At 37.8% G+C, this 18011-nt stretch overlaps 1 protein-coding gene across 5 annotated transcripts in view; it reads right to left on the bottom strand.

Annotated features, from left to right (window-relative positions):
- LOC131079730 (uncharacterized) overlaps nt 1–16262 on the bottom strand; it is a 72989-nt gene extending 56727 nt beyond the window's left edge. For 2 of the 5 annotated variants that reach the window (XM_058017766.2, XM_058017764.2), the window contains exons 1-2: nt 15925–16080; nt 15596–15716 (exon numbers count right to left, since the gene is read on the bottom strand). In XM_058017766.2, coding sequence (XP_057873749.1) covers nt 15596–15628 — 33 coding nt within the window. In that variant the 5' untranslated portion in view covers nt 15629–15716; nt 15925–16080. Of the gene's footprint in view, nt 1–15595; nt 15723–15924; nt 16081–16104 lie in introns of those variants that run through there. The other 3 variants (XM_058017763.2, XM_058017768.2, XM_058017765.2) reach the window with 3 other exon arrangements.
- Nucleotides 16263–18011: the final 1749 nt, after the last annotated feature.

Here is an 18011-nt window from a genome sequence, read left to right as displayed (position 1 = left end):
CTACTTTAAGTTATCCAATAATGAAATGCTAATTCTAGTTCTGTATGTGGATGATTTATTTTTTACTGGTAAAGATGAACTTATCATTAGATGTAAGAAAGAACTAGCTTCAGAATTTGAAATGAAAGACTTAGGTCTAATGCATTATTTTCTAGGTCTAGAAGTATGGCAAAGATCTAACGAAATTTTTCTAAGTCAAGGAAAGTATACTATTGATATTTTGAAAAATATTTAGAATGATGGATTGTAAACCTATGTCTACTCCTATGGAATCTAACTTAAAGAAGTTAAGTGTTTCTGCAGCTAACTCTGATGTTGCAGATCCATCAGAGTACAGGGAGTTGATTGGATCACTGATGTATCTAGTTAACACTAGACCAGACATATGCTTTGCAGTGAATGCTCTCAGTCAGTTTATGAGCATGCCCAAACATGTTCATCTTGTTGCAGCCAAGCACATCCTAAGATACTTGCGAGGCACAGTTGGTTATGAGCTGAAGTATCCACTTAACACTTCAATAACCTTGGAAGGTTATTCAGATGCAGATTGGACTAGAAGCATCAAAGACAGGAAAAGCACTTCCGGTATTTGTTTCAACTTAGGATCCGCAGTGATCTCTTGGGCTTGCAGAAAACAATCCTCAGTAGCACTGAGTACTGCTGAAGCAGAGTATATTGCAGCAAGTGTAGCTTCTAGAGAAGCAGTGTGGCTTCGTAAGCTTCTTACTGAGCTGTTTGGTCAGCCTTGGGATCCTACAGTTATTCATTGTGATAATCAAAGTTGTATCAAAATGTCTATCAATCCAGTGTTTCATGACAGGTCAAAACATGTGGAAACTCATTATCACTTCATTCGAGATATTGTGCAAAGAGGCGTCATTCAACTGAAGTATGTCAGCACTGATGAGCAGGTTGCAGATATTCTTACCAAGCCTCTGTCCAAAGTGAAGTTTGTGTACTTCAGGGACAGACTCGGTGTTGTGGAAAATGAAACCCTGATTGAAAGGGAGTCTCAACCTCAGTGATACATTGTGTTGTATCAAACCACCCTCTGCGGACAATGTAAGGTGGTACTGTAATCTTCTCAAAGAGGAGTAATTGTTAACCATCCTCTGCGGGCAATGTAAGATGGTATTGTAATCTTCTCAGGGAGAAGAGTAATTGTTAACCATCCTCTGTGGGCAATGTAAGATGGTAGAAAAGATCCTCACCACCCTCTGCGGGCAATGTAAGGTGGATCCAGTCTATGCTTGTGTGAGAGCTGGAAGATTATATTATGTAGTTCCATTATATGCTTGTGTGCAAGATGGAAGACTACAATATTCTAATTATGTAATCCATTCTTTGCTTGTGTGCAAGATAGAAGATTATGGTTATGTTTCTCTTCCCTAATTAAGAGGGAGTGTTGATTATAATTAGGGATGGCGGATTCCAATTGCATTGGGCAACATTGGAATCCGCCCAAGGGGGCCAGCCCCTTTCCCAACGTGTAGGGCTAGGCCCTATTCCTCACGGCATCAAATAAAGATTCCACGCTACACTCAAGCTAACACGCCACCATGTATTGGGCCAACCCTATCCTAATGCCTTTGGTTAAATAAATTAAAGTTCATTAAATCATAAAGCAAGCCGACATGATTAAGATCATTGCTCCCCATATAAATAAACTTCAACTTCACACTATCATTCATTCATTTCAGTTTTATCATCCATGCGAAATATATGTGACTGCCAATGCGAACTTAAAGGAGCAAGATTACATCTGCAATTAAAGCGAATTACCTCTGCCATATCAGCAAACTATATCTGCTAGTTGAGGTGTGAAACTCATCAATGAGGAGAGCGAACTAAGGGATAAGGTTGGTGTCCATCAAAGAGCAGACTTCAGATGCAAATATTGCAGACCTAGGGTTTGGACCTGATTACTGTCAAAGGGGGGCAGGTGTGACAATTTGATGCTTGTGAAAGTGCAGTCTTGTGGAAGACATTATCAGTACTAAGTGCAATCACCTTCAAGTACATGAGATAAGTGTTGTAACCTTCATATGAATTCAATCCATAATCAGATCTGAGGATCTTTTCTAGCTGGGTTTTTCCTCCTAGGAGGTTTTCCCAGGGTAATTGTGTCTTGTACTTATATTGTTCTTTTCTTGGTTATGCTTAAATCGGGAAAACTATAAACTATTCACTTAATCAATTTACTTAGTAATTAAATTCTGATTTTCTGAGTTTACATTAATCTGAAAGTGTTAAAATCAACAGATCTTGTATAGCCATGTTGGCAGGGTTGGCTGACAAGGGAATAAATCAATTTTTCTCCCAAGAATTCAAAGGTTGAATCCATCAAGTCAGCCTTTTATTTAAGAAGGTAGCAAAAAAAATCCCAACCAAAGCAAGACAATCTTTCAGGATTGAAAGTTGGTTTAATCTTCTTTAACCACTGGAATACAATTCCCTTTTCCTAGTTCAAAAAATCAGTCACTACAATAGTGGAAAATGTTTTCAAATTTTGCATTCCATTTCTATCATTAGGAAAACATTAGGATTAGGGTACTCCATAATGTAACATTTGCAAAGAACAATAATGAAGGTTAGCATTGGCCTGTTAATCCTATTACAAAGTAATTGGTAAAAACTGAATTGAATTAATGAATGATCAAACGATCATTATATAGATTACAAGAGATCAAAGTTTCTAATAAGAAACAACAACAGATGCAAAATTAGAAACTACTAATATTTACAATATATTACAATATTGACCATTAAATAACTAAATAAAGATATTATTCTAATACCCTCCCTTAATGGTCACTCTGTTTACTACACCAAGTTGCCCCCTGAACTTAACAAACTTATCAGCATGTAAGGACTTGGTGAGGATATCTACAATCTGGTCCTCAGTAGGAACACACTGCAAAGCCACGCATCCATCTTCAACCAGCTTGCGGATGAAGTGACAATGAAGCTCAACATACTTGGTCCACTCATGGAAAATTTGATTTTTGGCGAGTTTCAGCACCCCTTGATTGTCGCAAAAGAGGGGTGTAGGACATGCTTGAGACAGCTGGATGTCTGAAAGCATCCTTCGAAACCAAACTGCCTCACAAATCGCTTTGACCGTTCCTCGATATTCAGCTTCAGTCGAGGAAAGAGCTATGACCTGCTGCTTCTTACTTGTCCAAGTGACAGCACTTGTGCCCAAACTAAAGACATACCCGGATGTGGACTTTTTGTCATCAACAGAGCCTGCCCAATCCGAATCTGTGAAACCGATGAGTCTAGGATCTTTGGTCCGTCCATGAAGGATACCAAAGTCTGAAGTGCCCTTGACATAGCACAAGATCTACCTCACTGTAGCCCAATGTTCTGATGTGAGATATATTAAACTGCCCCCTAGTTGCCTGAAATCGAATTCTTTCTCAACTGGAGAACCAGATTTGGCCGACAACTTTAGGCCTTTCTCCATAGGTGTAGATGCAGGTGTTGATTTATAGCTAGGTTGGATCCCTTGCTTGGGCCGACCTAGTTCTCTTAATTGCTAATTGGCCTTTGGCCTTAGCAATTCGCCATTTCTCTTATCAAGTCCTATTTGGGCGATTTATGCCAAATACATATGTAACGTGTTGTGACTTGCATATAGGTCCTGACCTATTAATGTACAACGTGTAAACATTATGTAAAATGTTTTCTTGGCGTCAAATTAATGCAAGTCTGCTTGTATTTATGGAAGGCTCTTGCATCATATATATAAAAGATGATTAATGGGCAAATAATAACAATTACATGTGAATTGTGTCTGCTACATAACAGGGAATTTCCTCTCTGATATATACTACGAGTTCATCTACACCATCAGTGATCTCCTGCATTAGGACATTCACGACAGCGAATCTGATCAAAATGCAGCGAACTTGTTCTAATGTTATGTGAGCTACATTCTACATAGATGAACCTACCTATACTACCAAATTCTTGTTCATGCTATGAGCGAGCCCTCTCATGGTTAAGTGAACATTGATACTTGATCAGCACACTATATTCTGAGTGAGGTATTCAAGTCTAATTAGAATTACATATCAAATAAGTTGTGTTTATACCCTAGGAGGGTGAAGTTGTAATCTGTTACTGTGTCTAATCTAATCAGATCTGAGACTTGTTGCTGGGTTTTTCACCTCCAAGAGGGAGGTTTTCCCAGGGTACTGCCGTGTTGTTCTTGTGTTATTCTTGTGTCATCCTTGTATTATCTTGTACTGTTATGCGTTTCTGCTATTTACTTTCAGTCTGATTACTAAAAACAACATGGTATCAGAGCTTGGTTCGAATTAGGTGTAATCAGATTGACTGTAATTATTTATCTTCTTTCTGCTCTTATCACTTCTTCAAGATGGTGCAGTCTCAGGGTTGAAGATAGGTTGGATGGAGCATCCAACTTCACATCAAGATGGCGAAAGGAGACTCCGTCTTAGAGCACTTATGAGGATGCTGCCCGTGACACCTACAGCGGTCATACTGTAGCTGCAGTAACTGATTGCCTTTTGCTTGGCTAAAGATGTTGGCTTCAAGGTGGTTGCACATATGCCCGACCTGCCAAAAGTTGATATGGAGCGAAATATGGCGAGCCTCACAGAGCTCCTTGAGAGTCCTTCCTCAAGGGCTGATGGCCTTAAGGTTTACCCTTCTTTAGTGATTCGTGGAACTAAACTCTATGATCTCTGGAAAGTTTCTCAGCTCTAAGTGATCCTGAGTGTAAATATGATTGTCACTGAAGATAGGCGATGTGTGATGGTGAGGGCCGAAGGCCACACAGCCATCATCACTAGATGCTTCAGTATGGTTATAAATTCCCATACTGAGCGACAGTAGGAAAGAACGTTGGTGGACCAACCTATAAAGAGGATGGAGATTGCATTCTAGGGTGGATGAGCTTGATGGGAAAATCACGCAGGCTGAAGAATGGAGATGCAGCTTGCTGCCATGTGACTATTGGTGACAATGCTCGTTATCCAATAAAAGAGGTTTTGGCTCTACTTCCTTAAAATTAGATTCTAGTATTCCCCTTCATCTCAGTAATGTTTTGTTTGTACCTGGAATAAAAAGGAATCTAATATCTATATCTGCTCTAGAAGATAAAGGTTATCAGGTTGTATTTTCTGAAGGAAGAGTTCTTGCATGGCCTAAGGAGTCCAACATCAAATCAGCTCGTGCCATCGGGATTAGATATCAAAGCCTATACAAGCTTTCAACTCACACTTTCAATTAAGGATATAGTTGATAGATACTTAAAACTATGATAGGAGTAAATCAACTAGTTTTTTTTTTTTAAATCATGTGAACTTATTACTTAGATAAGGATTAAGAGGGACTTAATTTTCCCCATAATCCTCAGTGAATGCATTGTTGTTGATTATATTTAGTAAAGCTTAAAAATGTTGCTGGTTTCTAACCATTGATGTTGAAATCTGATTTACAAACAAACTGATATCTCTAGTGTTGGATTTGAGGAGTATGGCTAACTATTTAAATTCAAATCAGTTCTGAATTTATAATTGTTATATGATTATTGCAAGGATTTTCTTGATTATGATTCTATGTTTTATGATAGAACTAACATGTGTTCCTTGTTTCTCTAACATATACTTTGGCCAAGAGGGAGTTTTCAACTCCTATGATAACATTATGTGTATCTTCCACCCTCTGCGGAGTGCAAGGTGGTAGTTTCTTTGAGGTGTAAGACCTCTTCCACCCTCTACGGAGTGCAAGGTGGTAGTTTCTTTGAGGTGTAAGACCTCTTCCACCCTCTGCGGAGTGCAAGGTGGTAGTTTCCTTGAGGTGTAAAACCTCTTCCACCCTCTCTGGGCAATGCAAGGTGGATCCATCCTCTGCGGGTGTGCATGATGGGTATCATGGAAAGAGTCCATGATGTACTTAGGATTCATCCTTTGCGGGTATGCGTGATGAATATCATGGAAGGAGTCCATGATGTATATTGAATTCATCCTCTGCAGGCATGCATGGTGAATGTCCTAGAAGGAATTCATGATGTATCTTGGAACCATCCTCTATGAGAATGCACGGTGGATATCATGGAAAGAGTCCATGAAGCATGGTCACAGTGTAACTTGATTATTCAAGAGATCCTCCCTAGCTAAGAGGGAGTGTTGATTTATAGCTAGGTCGGATCCCTTGCTTGGGCCGACCTAGTTATCTTAATTGCTAATTGGCCTTTGGCCTTAGCAATTCGCCATTTCTCTTATCAATTCCTATTTGGGCGATTTATGCCAAATACATATGTAACGTGTTGTGACTTGCATATAGGTCCTGACCTATTAATGTATAACGCGTAAACATTATGTAAAATGTTTTCTTGGCGTCAAATTTATGCAAGCCGACTTGTATTTATGGAAGGCTCTTGCATCATATATATAAAAGATGATTAATGGGCAAATAACAACAATTACATGTGAATTGTGTCTGCTACAAAACAGCGAATTTCCTCTCTGATATATACTGCGAGTTCATCCATCCATCAGCAAGTTCATCTACACCATCAGCGATCTCCTACATTAGGGCATTCATGACAGCGAATCTGATCAAGATGCAGCGAACTTGTTCTAATGCTGTGTGAGCTACATTCTACATAGATGAACCTGCCTGTACTACCAAATTCTTGTTCATGCTGTGAGCAAGCCCTCTCATGGTTAAGCGAACATTGATACTTGATCAGCACACTATATTCTGAGTGAGGTCTTCAAGTCTAATCAGAATTACATATCAGATATACCCTAGGAGGGTGAAGTTGCAATCTGTTACTATGTCTAATCTAATCAGATCTAAGACTTGTTGCTGGGTTTTTTACCTCCAAGAGGGAGGTTTTCCCAGGGTACTGCCGTGTTGTTCTTGTGTTATTCTTGTGTTATCCTTGTGTTATCCTTGTGTTATCTTGTGCTGTTATGTGTTTCTGCTATTTACTTTCAGTCTGATTACTAAAAACAAAAGCAGGTTTGAAGACCTGCATTCGGAACTTGTCTAGTAGAGCCCTAGCATATTTGGATTAAGAGATGAAGATACCATGCGGCTGCTGCCAAACCTCAACACCTAGGCAATAGTGTAGAAGCCCAAGGTCGGTCATGTCAAAAGACTAGCATAAATTCTACTTGATTCCCTGAATCAAAGATGCCGAACTACCAGTGATGATCAGATCGTCAACATTTATAACCAGAATGATGATATCACTGCCAATAGTCTTGACACACAGATTTGAGCCGGAAGGACTCCTCTGGAAACCCTAATTTGTGAGGTACTTATTAATTTTCATGTACCATGCCCGAGGAGCCTGTTTCAGGCCATAGAGTGCTTTCACCAGTTTGAGTACTTGGTGTTCTTTTCCGACAACCTTGAATCCAAGAGGTTGTGTCATGCAGACCTCTTCCTGTAACTCACCATTCAAGAAGGCACTCTTGACGTCCATTTGATGGACCTTCCAGCCACACTGAGCTGCCATGGCTAGGACTAATTTGATGGTGCTCATCTTTGTTGTTGGAGCAAAGGTCTCCTCATAATCAATTCCTTCATGCTGAGAGAAGCCTTTGGCAATGAGACGAGCTTTGTACTTATCCAAAGTACCATCAACCTTGTATTTAACCTTATAGACCCATTTGCATCCAATAGGTTTCTTCCCGAGAGGAAGATCTGACAAAACCCTAGTGTTATTTTTCAGCAAGCTCTGGTGCTCAATTGCCATAGCTTGTTCCCACTCAGCTATCCCTTTCACCTCTGTGTATGTTTGAGGTTCATATACACTATGAAAGTTGGCCATGAGAGCAAAATTGAAATAATTAGGCGGCTCGCTCTTCTTTCGAACAGTTCTACCCTCGATGAGCTCATCATCATGAAGATCAGCAATTGTCTTAGCCCACCATTTAGGGCGGAGAGTAGAAGTGCCAACATTAGATGCAGGAGGTGCAATAGGATCAAATTCATCAATAAAAAGATCAAATGAATCTTGAGGAAAATCTGGTGGAGCAGCTACGTGTCTAGGTGATCCTACAAGAGAAGGAACCGATATAGGTGCAGGAGTTGGAACAGATGGAGCCCTCCTATCAGGTGGACCTAAAGGAAGCGAACACCCAAGTCTGAAGCCTTCAATGGTTGATCCTCTAAATCCACAATTGGAGGAGAGAGCTGAAATGGCCCTTGTTCCTCATCAAAAACAACATCACGACTGAAGATGATACGATCTGTCTAAATGTCAACCAGTCAGTAGGCCTTGTGCATATCACTGTAGCCAATTAGCATGATTTTTTGGCTCTTGGCATCCAACTTGGTGTGCTCAACATCAGGGATACAAACAAAAGCAGTGAAGCCAAAAACTTTCAGGTGAGTGATTTTGGGCTTGCGACCTAACCAAGCCTCTTTCGGAGTCTTCTTCTTCACAGCCACAGTAGGAGACCGATTCAGAAGATAGACTACAGTGTTAAATTGCTTCAGCCCAAAACTTCTTTGGAACACTCTCGTGTTCAAGCATAGACCAAACCATTTCAATAATTGTGCGGTTTCTCCGCTCAACAACACCATTTTGCTGAGGGGTGTGAGGTGTAATGAGTTGGCGCTTGATGCCATATTGTTCACAGAAATGGGAGAAGGCAGAAGAACAAAATTCTCCCCCATTATCAAACCGAAGAGTAACAATAGGTTGACCAGACTCTTTTTCTGCTAATGCTTTGAACTTTTGAAACACGACAAACACCTCTGATTTTTTATGAAGAAAATACACGCACATTTTTCTACTAAAATCATCAACAAAAAGTAGAAAATACCTAGACCCAGTAATAGGAGTAGCCATAGGTCCACAGATATCAGCATGGACCAGTTGTAGTACCTTAGAAGCTCTACAGGAGTCACCATCTAAAAACAGAGTTCGATGATGCTTGCCAGCCTGACATGCTTCGCAAACTTCAAGGTTTTCAATTAGATCTCTAGCACTCCAATGACAAGATCTTCCCGAACAAGCTAAGCAAGATAAAATTCGCTGATCACAGATGTTCGTTGTCTTCTAATAATGATTTATTGTCTTTAGATAAAATTCGCTGATCACTGATTATAATTCGCTGGTCACAGAAGACAATTTGCTGCACTCTAATGTAATTCGCTTGATAGCAGATAGAAATGTATTCACTGAATTGTGTGTTTGAACAATGAGATAGACTTCACATATATAGACTTCACATATATAGGAGACTCTAACCTTCAATTTGTCTTTAGGTCGGCTAGAGGTTTAATTACAATGCAAAATATAAAGTTGGCACCAATCTCAAATAGCCCCACACGTTAAGCAAGATAGGGCAGGGTTAACCAAACGTGCAAGGTGCAAGGTGTGCTAGGTCGGCCCTTGAAGGGCTCCAATCTAGCTACATACCACAACAGACGGATCATGAAAAAAATCGTGTTTTCAGGTGTTAAAAAACAAAAATGCAAAAGAAAACTCCACGTTTAATCACCCACGCAAACACTGGCCAGAGAGATGACGGAAACCCCAGACGGATTTTATAGGAAAAAAATGGAACGATTTCGAAAAATTTCACTAATAAATTAGGATTACAAAATTTTCGAAAAAAAAATCTCCTATGCTTTGATTACATATATATATGCTTACATTTGTATATTTATGAAATCTATATGTATAAATATATATATATATATATAGATTCATATTTATACAATGTATAATTTTATTTTGATCTTTTATATAGACTTTTTATATTTGTATATACCTATATACATACAAATATTCCCATCCAACCCATCCCTTATATATACATATGTATATATATATGCATATAGATATATATATAGATACATATGTATATATTTATCATAATCATATATATCTAGATATATAAATATCTGTATATACCTTTACTCATACATATATATATATAGATAGATATATGCTTGCATAATCATTTGAATATACATATGTTGTTATATATTCGAATACTTATAGAAATGCATATATATACATTTATCACTCTCTAATAGAAATTATGACTAATGAGCGATAAAGCAGTGATCTAGCCTGGCCGAATTCATGGAAATCAACACAGATGATTCTTGAAAGGCTCGATCCTATATACAGATTTAATAGCAGAATTATGAGGGAAGCTTATGCATTGGCTCCGATGATTGCGATTTCCAATACCATTATTGAACCATGTGAAGGATAGGACTGATAGGACCCCTAAAGCATGTCGTCTCAAATGGATCAATTAATGATAAATTAAACCTGATCTCAACCTACGGAACATCTGATAGTCATTTAAGAAAATTACGATATCAAGAGTTTTTTAGATACGACCTAGATCTTCACAACTAACAAAAATTAACTTGAATTATTAATAACTGAAATGGCACGATAACACATGTTGTCATTCTGAATTATGATGACAACCGGATACCTAGTCTGACTCACGTTTATATTGAAACATAACTCCATACCCCTCAAATTCAAATTGGAAAATGGATACAATCATCAGACTCAGAAGTGATAAGAGGCAAATGGCCTTTTGCGGGGAAATATCTAAAAAACGCCTAAATGAGATTATCTTACTCCCGCATGAAGTAGTCATTTATGCAATAAAGAAGGTGCTAGGAAAGGATTTCCTTCAGAATGAAGACAGAACCAGGGCAAACAGTGACATTGCTGCAATGTTCATTGCAGTAGCCATGCATTTCGAGGACAGCAGAAACAATATAAAGAATTTATGTAGGAACATCTTTATTCCATCCATTCTAGGAGAACTTGACAGGGTTCTGGTCAATATTGATGACAATCTCACAATCCCTCGGCCCAGACACTATGACGTTCTCATAAGAAATAACAGACCACCGCCGAGGTTTCCAATCTTAACATTAGGGGAGGAAGACAACTTCGGAGCTCGACAAGAAGAGATCAGGCGAAGCTTGGAATTTCTATGCTACTTAATGCATGTGAAGACTCCAACAAAGGAGGACTGGTTTGAGAATTATCTGTTAGCAGAAAACATCACCGTATTTGAGGAACCAGTGGCCCCTGCTAATATGGGTTAAGGCTGAAACATATCTAAAAGACAATTATTATGTGAATGGGTATGCAGATATAGTCCTTAGTTAAGACTTAAATTAGAATAGACTAGATTGCAAGACACTCTATCGGCTCTACTACATTATATGGCTGTAATTTTGCTCGAACGCTTACCTACTTCTCCATATATATAGACATACTCATAAGTAGCTTTAGAAGGACTTATGAGCAAGGGCTTATGAATGATATGTTTGTATTTGCTTTCTTCGAACAGCTAACACTCTCTTTGAGATTTCCATGGCTGTAATGGTCCCTGGAAAAGGTAACATGAAGTTTAGGTTTGTATGTTAAAATTTCAGAAGCGGCAAATGCAGCGTAGGTAGCACCAATGCTTCATCAACCAGGTAAATTGGGACACCGCAATCATGGTAAGATTTTGAAATGTTTTCCTGCATCTTTATATTCAAATTCCAGTCCGAAAGTGGTTTAATTTCATTTATTGTAGCCTGGATAGTCTCTTACCTTGGTATAGCCACAACAATGGGATATCAAAATAAGAGATATACAGGGCTACAATAATTATCTAAAGAATAATTCAACAAATCTGCATTATGAAAATAGGCTTAAAGTTACTAGCCTGAGAGGATTGGTTTGCCTAAATATCCTGCACCTACTTTTGATTTGTGTAGCCTAGGTCTGATCCTTCACGAAGGCCAAATCCAAGAGCATAAACAAAAGTTGGTAGTATCAAGACTATTTGGTCAAATCTTGCTCCAGCATAACCGAAATCAGAATGTACATCATGTTTTTATTAAAATCTTTATTTTGTGGTCAGGAAAGATTGGTTTCCAAAGGGAAATTGCATGTTAGGCAGAGTCTAACTTCACAGTCGAACGTTCATATGATATAAAAGATTGATTTACACTAACAGTTCTGCCAAGTGTTTGAGCTATAACAATGCAGGATACCTGGGATGATCAAGGAGAGAGCATAAACAACCAAGGACCAACCTCTGGACTTAACCAACAGAAGCTAATGGATGATCAACTATTTATCAATGTTACAACTTGGGCTTGTAAGGGGAGAAAATAAAATACTCCCCACCTGAACACCCTAGCCCAAGGGTGACGATGTATTAAATCTAAAATTAGTTATTTTGCCGAACTATGGTCCCGGGCAAGGCCGGAGGTTTTCTCGCCTCCACTCTTTCCTACCGGCGCCCACATGAGTGGAGTAGTGTATATTTCTAAATGATTAATAAATTCTTGGCCTCGGCCTTTTACCGAAAAAAAAAAAAATTACAAAGTACCATATTACAAAGTAATTGGTAAAAACTGAGTTGAATTAATGAATGATCAAACGATCATTATATAGATTACAAGAGATCAGAGTTTCTAATAAGAAACAACTAATAACAAATGCAAATATTTACAACATATTACAACTAATAACAGATGCAAATAATTAGTAACTACCAATATTTACAATATATTACAATATTGACCATTTAATAACTAAATAAAGATATTATTCTAATAAATCCGAATCCTGATTAGGTGAAGGTGGTGGAATAAACTAAACCAAGGGTAGGTTGGTATAAATTAAATTCGGATGGGGCCTCAAAAGGAAACTCTGGATCATCAGGGGCCGGATTTGTAGCGAGAGATCGGGATGGAAATATTATTGCCTTTGGTGCTTTGAAGCTTGTGGAGGGCACGGATGATGAGGCTGAGGCACATGCAACAATTGAAGCTTTAAAGATGGGGAAAAAATTGGGCCTTGGAAAAAAAAGTTCTAGAGGGAGATTCTTTGATAATCATAAATGCACTAAAGAAAGGATATATTATTGCATGGAATTTAAAAAAGTTTATTTCCATTACCAAGCAAATTTTAGCAACCTTTGAAGATTTTGAAATTGGACACATGAGGAGAGTCGGGAATGAGGTGGCGGACAGACCATCCAAATGGGCAATGAATTTTAATGGAGCAGAGGGTACGTTGGAAGATCTTTGTAATCTGGAGCTTGATATGAGGTGAGGTGGAATGATGCCGATTCAGAATGCCATTTATGTAAAGAAGTGGCAATTAGTTGATGCAACAGGGGTTGAATTGATATGAAAGCCTATAGTTGATGCTTTGGTGCTCATTGTGGAGGACGGGTGGCAAGTGTGAATTAGGATGGAGGCCACATTTTCTTTGATTACTCCACGATAGCGATTAGCCTTTCTGGGGAGAATCAATGATAAGAGAATGAAGAACCTCTTTAAATTCGATGATGACACTTTTTTGCAGATTATGGCCGTGTTACTTGGGGAAGATTTCATGGTGACTAAGCATCGATACTGAACAAATGTCGATATTGTCTCAATGGTGGCGGCATGGGGCTTAGAGGTGGGAAGGAAAGAGGATGTAGAATGGGTTTTATAGGGGTGTGTGGCCGAAAATTTGTTATATGGTCTCCAATCTGTGTTGGAGAGGACTACTGTTGGGATGGTTTTCTTGGCAACGGAGGAGAACAAATGCTCAGATGATGCCCCACAACAATTCACGCCCTTCATTCGGTGGGCAAAGGGGATGAACAGAGATGAGCGACGAGCAGAGGCTTTCATTGGTTGGGATTCTCTAATGCACTTCCTGTGTGAGGAATAAGAGTGAGCTCGAGGCAAGCGGAAGCTCGGGATAGAAGAGGCACCAAGAGAGAGATTTGAAGTTAAGGAATTTTGGGTCAACGGACCTCTAAAAGCTGTGAGGAAGAATTGATACAAAAAATATTTATGCTTTTTGAGCAGGGGTTCTAGTTTTTTGTATGAACTTTATGTTTAAAATTTTTTTGTATCTGTGATTCTGTATGGTTGAATAGGGTAGATGACAGTGGTTAAGGGGTACGGTTTGTTGCAAGTCTTCGGCAGTTTCGTTTGTGTGTCTTTGAATTTCATATGACATTGTGGATATGATGCATAGGGTTCTATTTGATAGATAGATATAGGGTATAGACACTGTGTTCTCATGATCTCGGATATATTCTTTTTGAGTTCGATATTGTAACTCGAAGGATGGATGGATGGTGTTTCAAAAAAAAAATTACATTAAATATAGAGTAAACAAAGGATATACAAAATGTCTTTGAGAGATCAAACTGCCTTCAGCAAGAAAGACCCTGAAATTGATACTATTTCTATCAGTTGTTGCTACCTATGAATATTTACAGAGTAGGGCATAATTACAAAATATAAGTCCAGTTAACAGTATATGACAGACTTGCTCAGTATAGCAGATTTTACAAATAAGGACCAATAATACAAAGACATATACAGAAGGTAATCCATGAGCCAATCCACCAATTGTAGGTTCATGAGTCAATCCATGAGGTCCACCCCAAGGGACCTTCCATCCAAATAGCAGTCCTGGTGTCCGGAAATATACTAGATTCAACCACTTGTGCCAGATATTGCTGCTCCATTCTTTTTCCTTCATTGATTTCCTTCATGAAGGCTTCAAGTGCACTCACAAAGGGAGATCTCTAGTTGTTGAACTTGGACCAAGTGTAGCCATGTGAGAACTCAAAGAGGTAAATTGGTGTTTCAAATTTTGTAAAATTTTTGACTATTAATAAAAAATCTATGTTACCCGGGGATGCATCCCAGGTATTTTTTTCAGGCATCCCTATTTCGGGGACGTCCCAAAGATAGGGGACTCCTAGGGGACGTCCCCACAAATTCTGCATATTGACAGTCAATTTTGACAATGAATTCTATAAGCAATTTGACTTTGACTCTCAATTTAACACAAATTTAGCATAAGAACTCTGCTAGTTCTCATATGCTAAGGTTCTATAATGAATATGCACATGCTTTATCCATGTTTTCATATGAATATTTTTTATTTTCCTATATATTTAATTTTCCCTATTTTATACAGCCGTCCCCTTTGCCGTCCCCAAAATTGGCAAAAAAAAAAAATAAAAATCACTGTCCCGGAAACGCATACCCCCGTCCCTGTCCCTAAAACTCGGGGTAACATAATAAACTATATTATTATCAATCAAAAAAAAATAATGATGGTTAGCATTTAGCAACAATGAAGACAACACCAAAGATATACTTCACGACAAAGATTAAGACCAACTACATTATCTATACACTTTGATAGGTCTTGCGGAACATTTTGTATTAAAACGATGATGAAATATGCCATCATCACGTTATAGATATGTATGTTGTGTAGAATGTGCATATCTATTGCATTTATCTAAGTTCTGCTTGAAGCCCAATTCACAGAAAATTCATATATCGAAATTAATGTAGTAATGTAGAATCAGCATACATGTTCCATTGTGATTGAGGTCAAATTGTACAGAAAAATTATTCCCTGACCGAATCTACTAGATAGTAAATTTAGGATACTATTATAACAGCTAACTTTAATTAGAGAGAAAAATATATAAGTCAAAGAGTATTATAGTGAAAAAAGTTATCAACAAATTTGTTAGCTGCCTGCAACTTGAAACTGTAAATTACATCAAAAACGACATACCAAATGGTCGTATTGGCGAGGATCCACGTCCATCACAAACCCTAACTTCCAGCTACACTTAAATGCAGTTCGCCACTATCAGCCCGCAAGCCTTTCAACTTAAAGCGAACACCAATTCAACCTGAAAACACACATCTCCAACGATGAAAGCATAATTTAACAGAGCAGCGCAATTTTTCAGCCAACAGCCCTCACTATATGAAAAAAATTAACCAAAACGAAGGGCTGAATAAAAAATTAATTTGTTTCTTATAAATAAAAACATGAAAAGCAATAAAAATCTTCTCTCTTTAATTAAATTACTTAATGATATAAATTATCTTGCTGACCTGCATAATTCTCGCTAATTAGCGAACGAAGTGACAAAGGAAATTAAACAAAGAAATGGCAACGGGAAGGTTCGAACGTGGAACCTTTTCGTCCCAAGTAAAACCCTCCTCTACCAGTCCTTTGAAGAATTCAAATTATACCATTCAATATTTAAAAAAGCGGGGATTACGATAACTTACCCGGAAGTACTTATCTCGGTGTCACTAAAGGAGCTCAAATTCCCTGATGTGTAAGGTGCAGATTCATTCCGGGCAGATCGGAGCGCATGTCCGCCCTCCCGTACAAAAGAACTGCCACGAAATCTGAGCCTCTATAGGCAAATTCTCTTTCGTTTCTATTCAGGAAGGTATTTTTGTTTTTTTTGAAGGCTTTCTTTATTTGTGATTTAGGCTAATCTAATGGAATAATATAAATAAGTATAAATCATTTGAAGTAAATAAATTGTTTTTTTTGGAAGAAGAAGAAGAAATTATTTTAATATCCACTAGGCTAAGTATAGTTTATGGGGCTGGCCTAGCTCAATTGACGAAGTGGTCTAGCATCATCAGTCACATTAAAAAGTTACCCGATTCCATCAGTCCTTGTTTTCAAGGTTTCTTGAATTTTAGAGCAACAATTAATAGAATTGTAATTCATTAACAAATACATTTTTCTTGTAATTATCAAGATTGAGTTTGACTAATAAGGAGAATCTATAAGTGTGCTCTTGTCTTTTGTTTATGGACTTCACAAATTCAGAGCAACGATTAATAGAATTGTAATTCATTAACAAATATATTTTTGTTGTAATTATGCAAGATTGAGTTCAACTAATAAGGAGAATCAATAAGTGTGCTCTTGTCTTTTGTTTATGGACTTCATATTTGTGGTTTGTAGACTACTTTTTTTTTATTGCACCTAAGGTTCATTGATTTTATTTTATTTTGTACTTTTTTATGTCTATAAGAGTTGACAGTATTAATAAATACGTTTGTTAAGTTGTTATATGATTGATAAAATTATAATTATTAATGCTATAAGTTTATCATCCCCACTTTGGAAGTCATTTATTCTATTTTCCTTGCTTGAAATACTTACACTTTATAATTTGCACGTTTATGGAACTACATTCTTTGTTGAATTGAGGCCATCATAGTGTCCCCCACTCCTTTTTCACTTTCCCTGGTATATCTTTTACACTTGAACCTATGTTGAGGATATTATTCACTTATCATTACCTTTCTAAATTACTATAGGAGGATAACTCAAGACAAGGGAGCCAATTTTGCACAAAATTATTTTTCATTATCTTTATGCCTATTTATCAAAGTGATCCCGTCAAAACATTCAAAAAACTAAATTGGAAATTATACAAGGAAATGTCATGTTCCCTTTTCATTTAACTCGTGTAATTGACTGGAATGCCCATTTCCTAACTCCCATGCTTTTTCCAGTCTCATTTTGCATGTAGATCCTTCCCCTAATCTCCCAAGTGTTGGTATAAGTCCCCCAATGGTATTGAGTATGAAAGATGAGAAAGCTCGCAAGTTATTGTAAGTAATCAAAGTGGCAAAGTTACCTTTCCCAACATGAATCCCTTATCAAGTTGACTTCTCCATATGCCTATCGAGATATCAAACCTCCCCCTACTACCACACCTCTCAACTATTCCTTTTATTCACTCCTCTCCTTTTCAAAGCTTTGGAGTTCTACATGCAACTATTCCTCGTTGCCAACCTTGACCTTCAAATTTTACTATTTCCACCATTTTTCACTAACCCTTCCACTTGCTACCCTAAACTTTAGGAATTCCATTAATGCATGGAGTGTGAATGTGGCTCCGCAAGGGGAAAAAATGTGAATGTAAGCTATTGAAAAGATAAACTAAGCAATTGATAGATACATGTCTCAACCACAATCAAGAGTAGGACGTTCAAAAGGAAGAAATTAGATAAACAAAATAAAGTTGATTAAAATGCAAACTCCATATTCCTCCTTCAATTTGATTGTCCCCTAATTTGATGTGTGCTTGTTATATGGTAGATACTTGATTGTGCTCCGTGGTAGTGAATGTAAGGTGAAAACTAAACTAAGATGGGATGCTAAA

This window comes from Cryptomeria japonica, chromosome 1, assembly GCF_030272615.1.
Source record: "Cryptomeria japonica chromosome 1, Sugi_1.0, whole genome shotgun sequence".
NCBI lineage: Eukaryota > Viridiplantae > Streptophyta > Pinopsida > Cupressales > Cupressaceae > Cryptomeria > Cryptomeria japonica.
The sequence above is the reverse complement of the archived record's forward strand: the minus strand, read 5'-3'. Positions and strand labels throughout refer to the sequence as shown.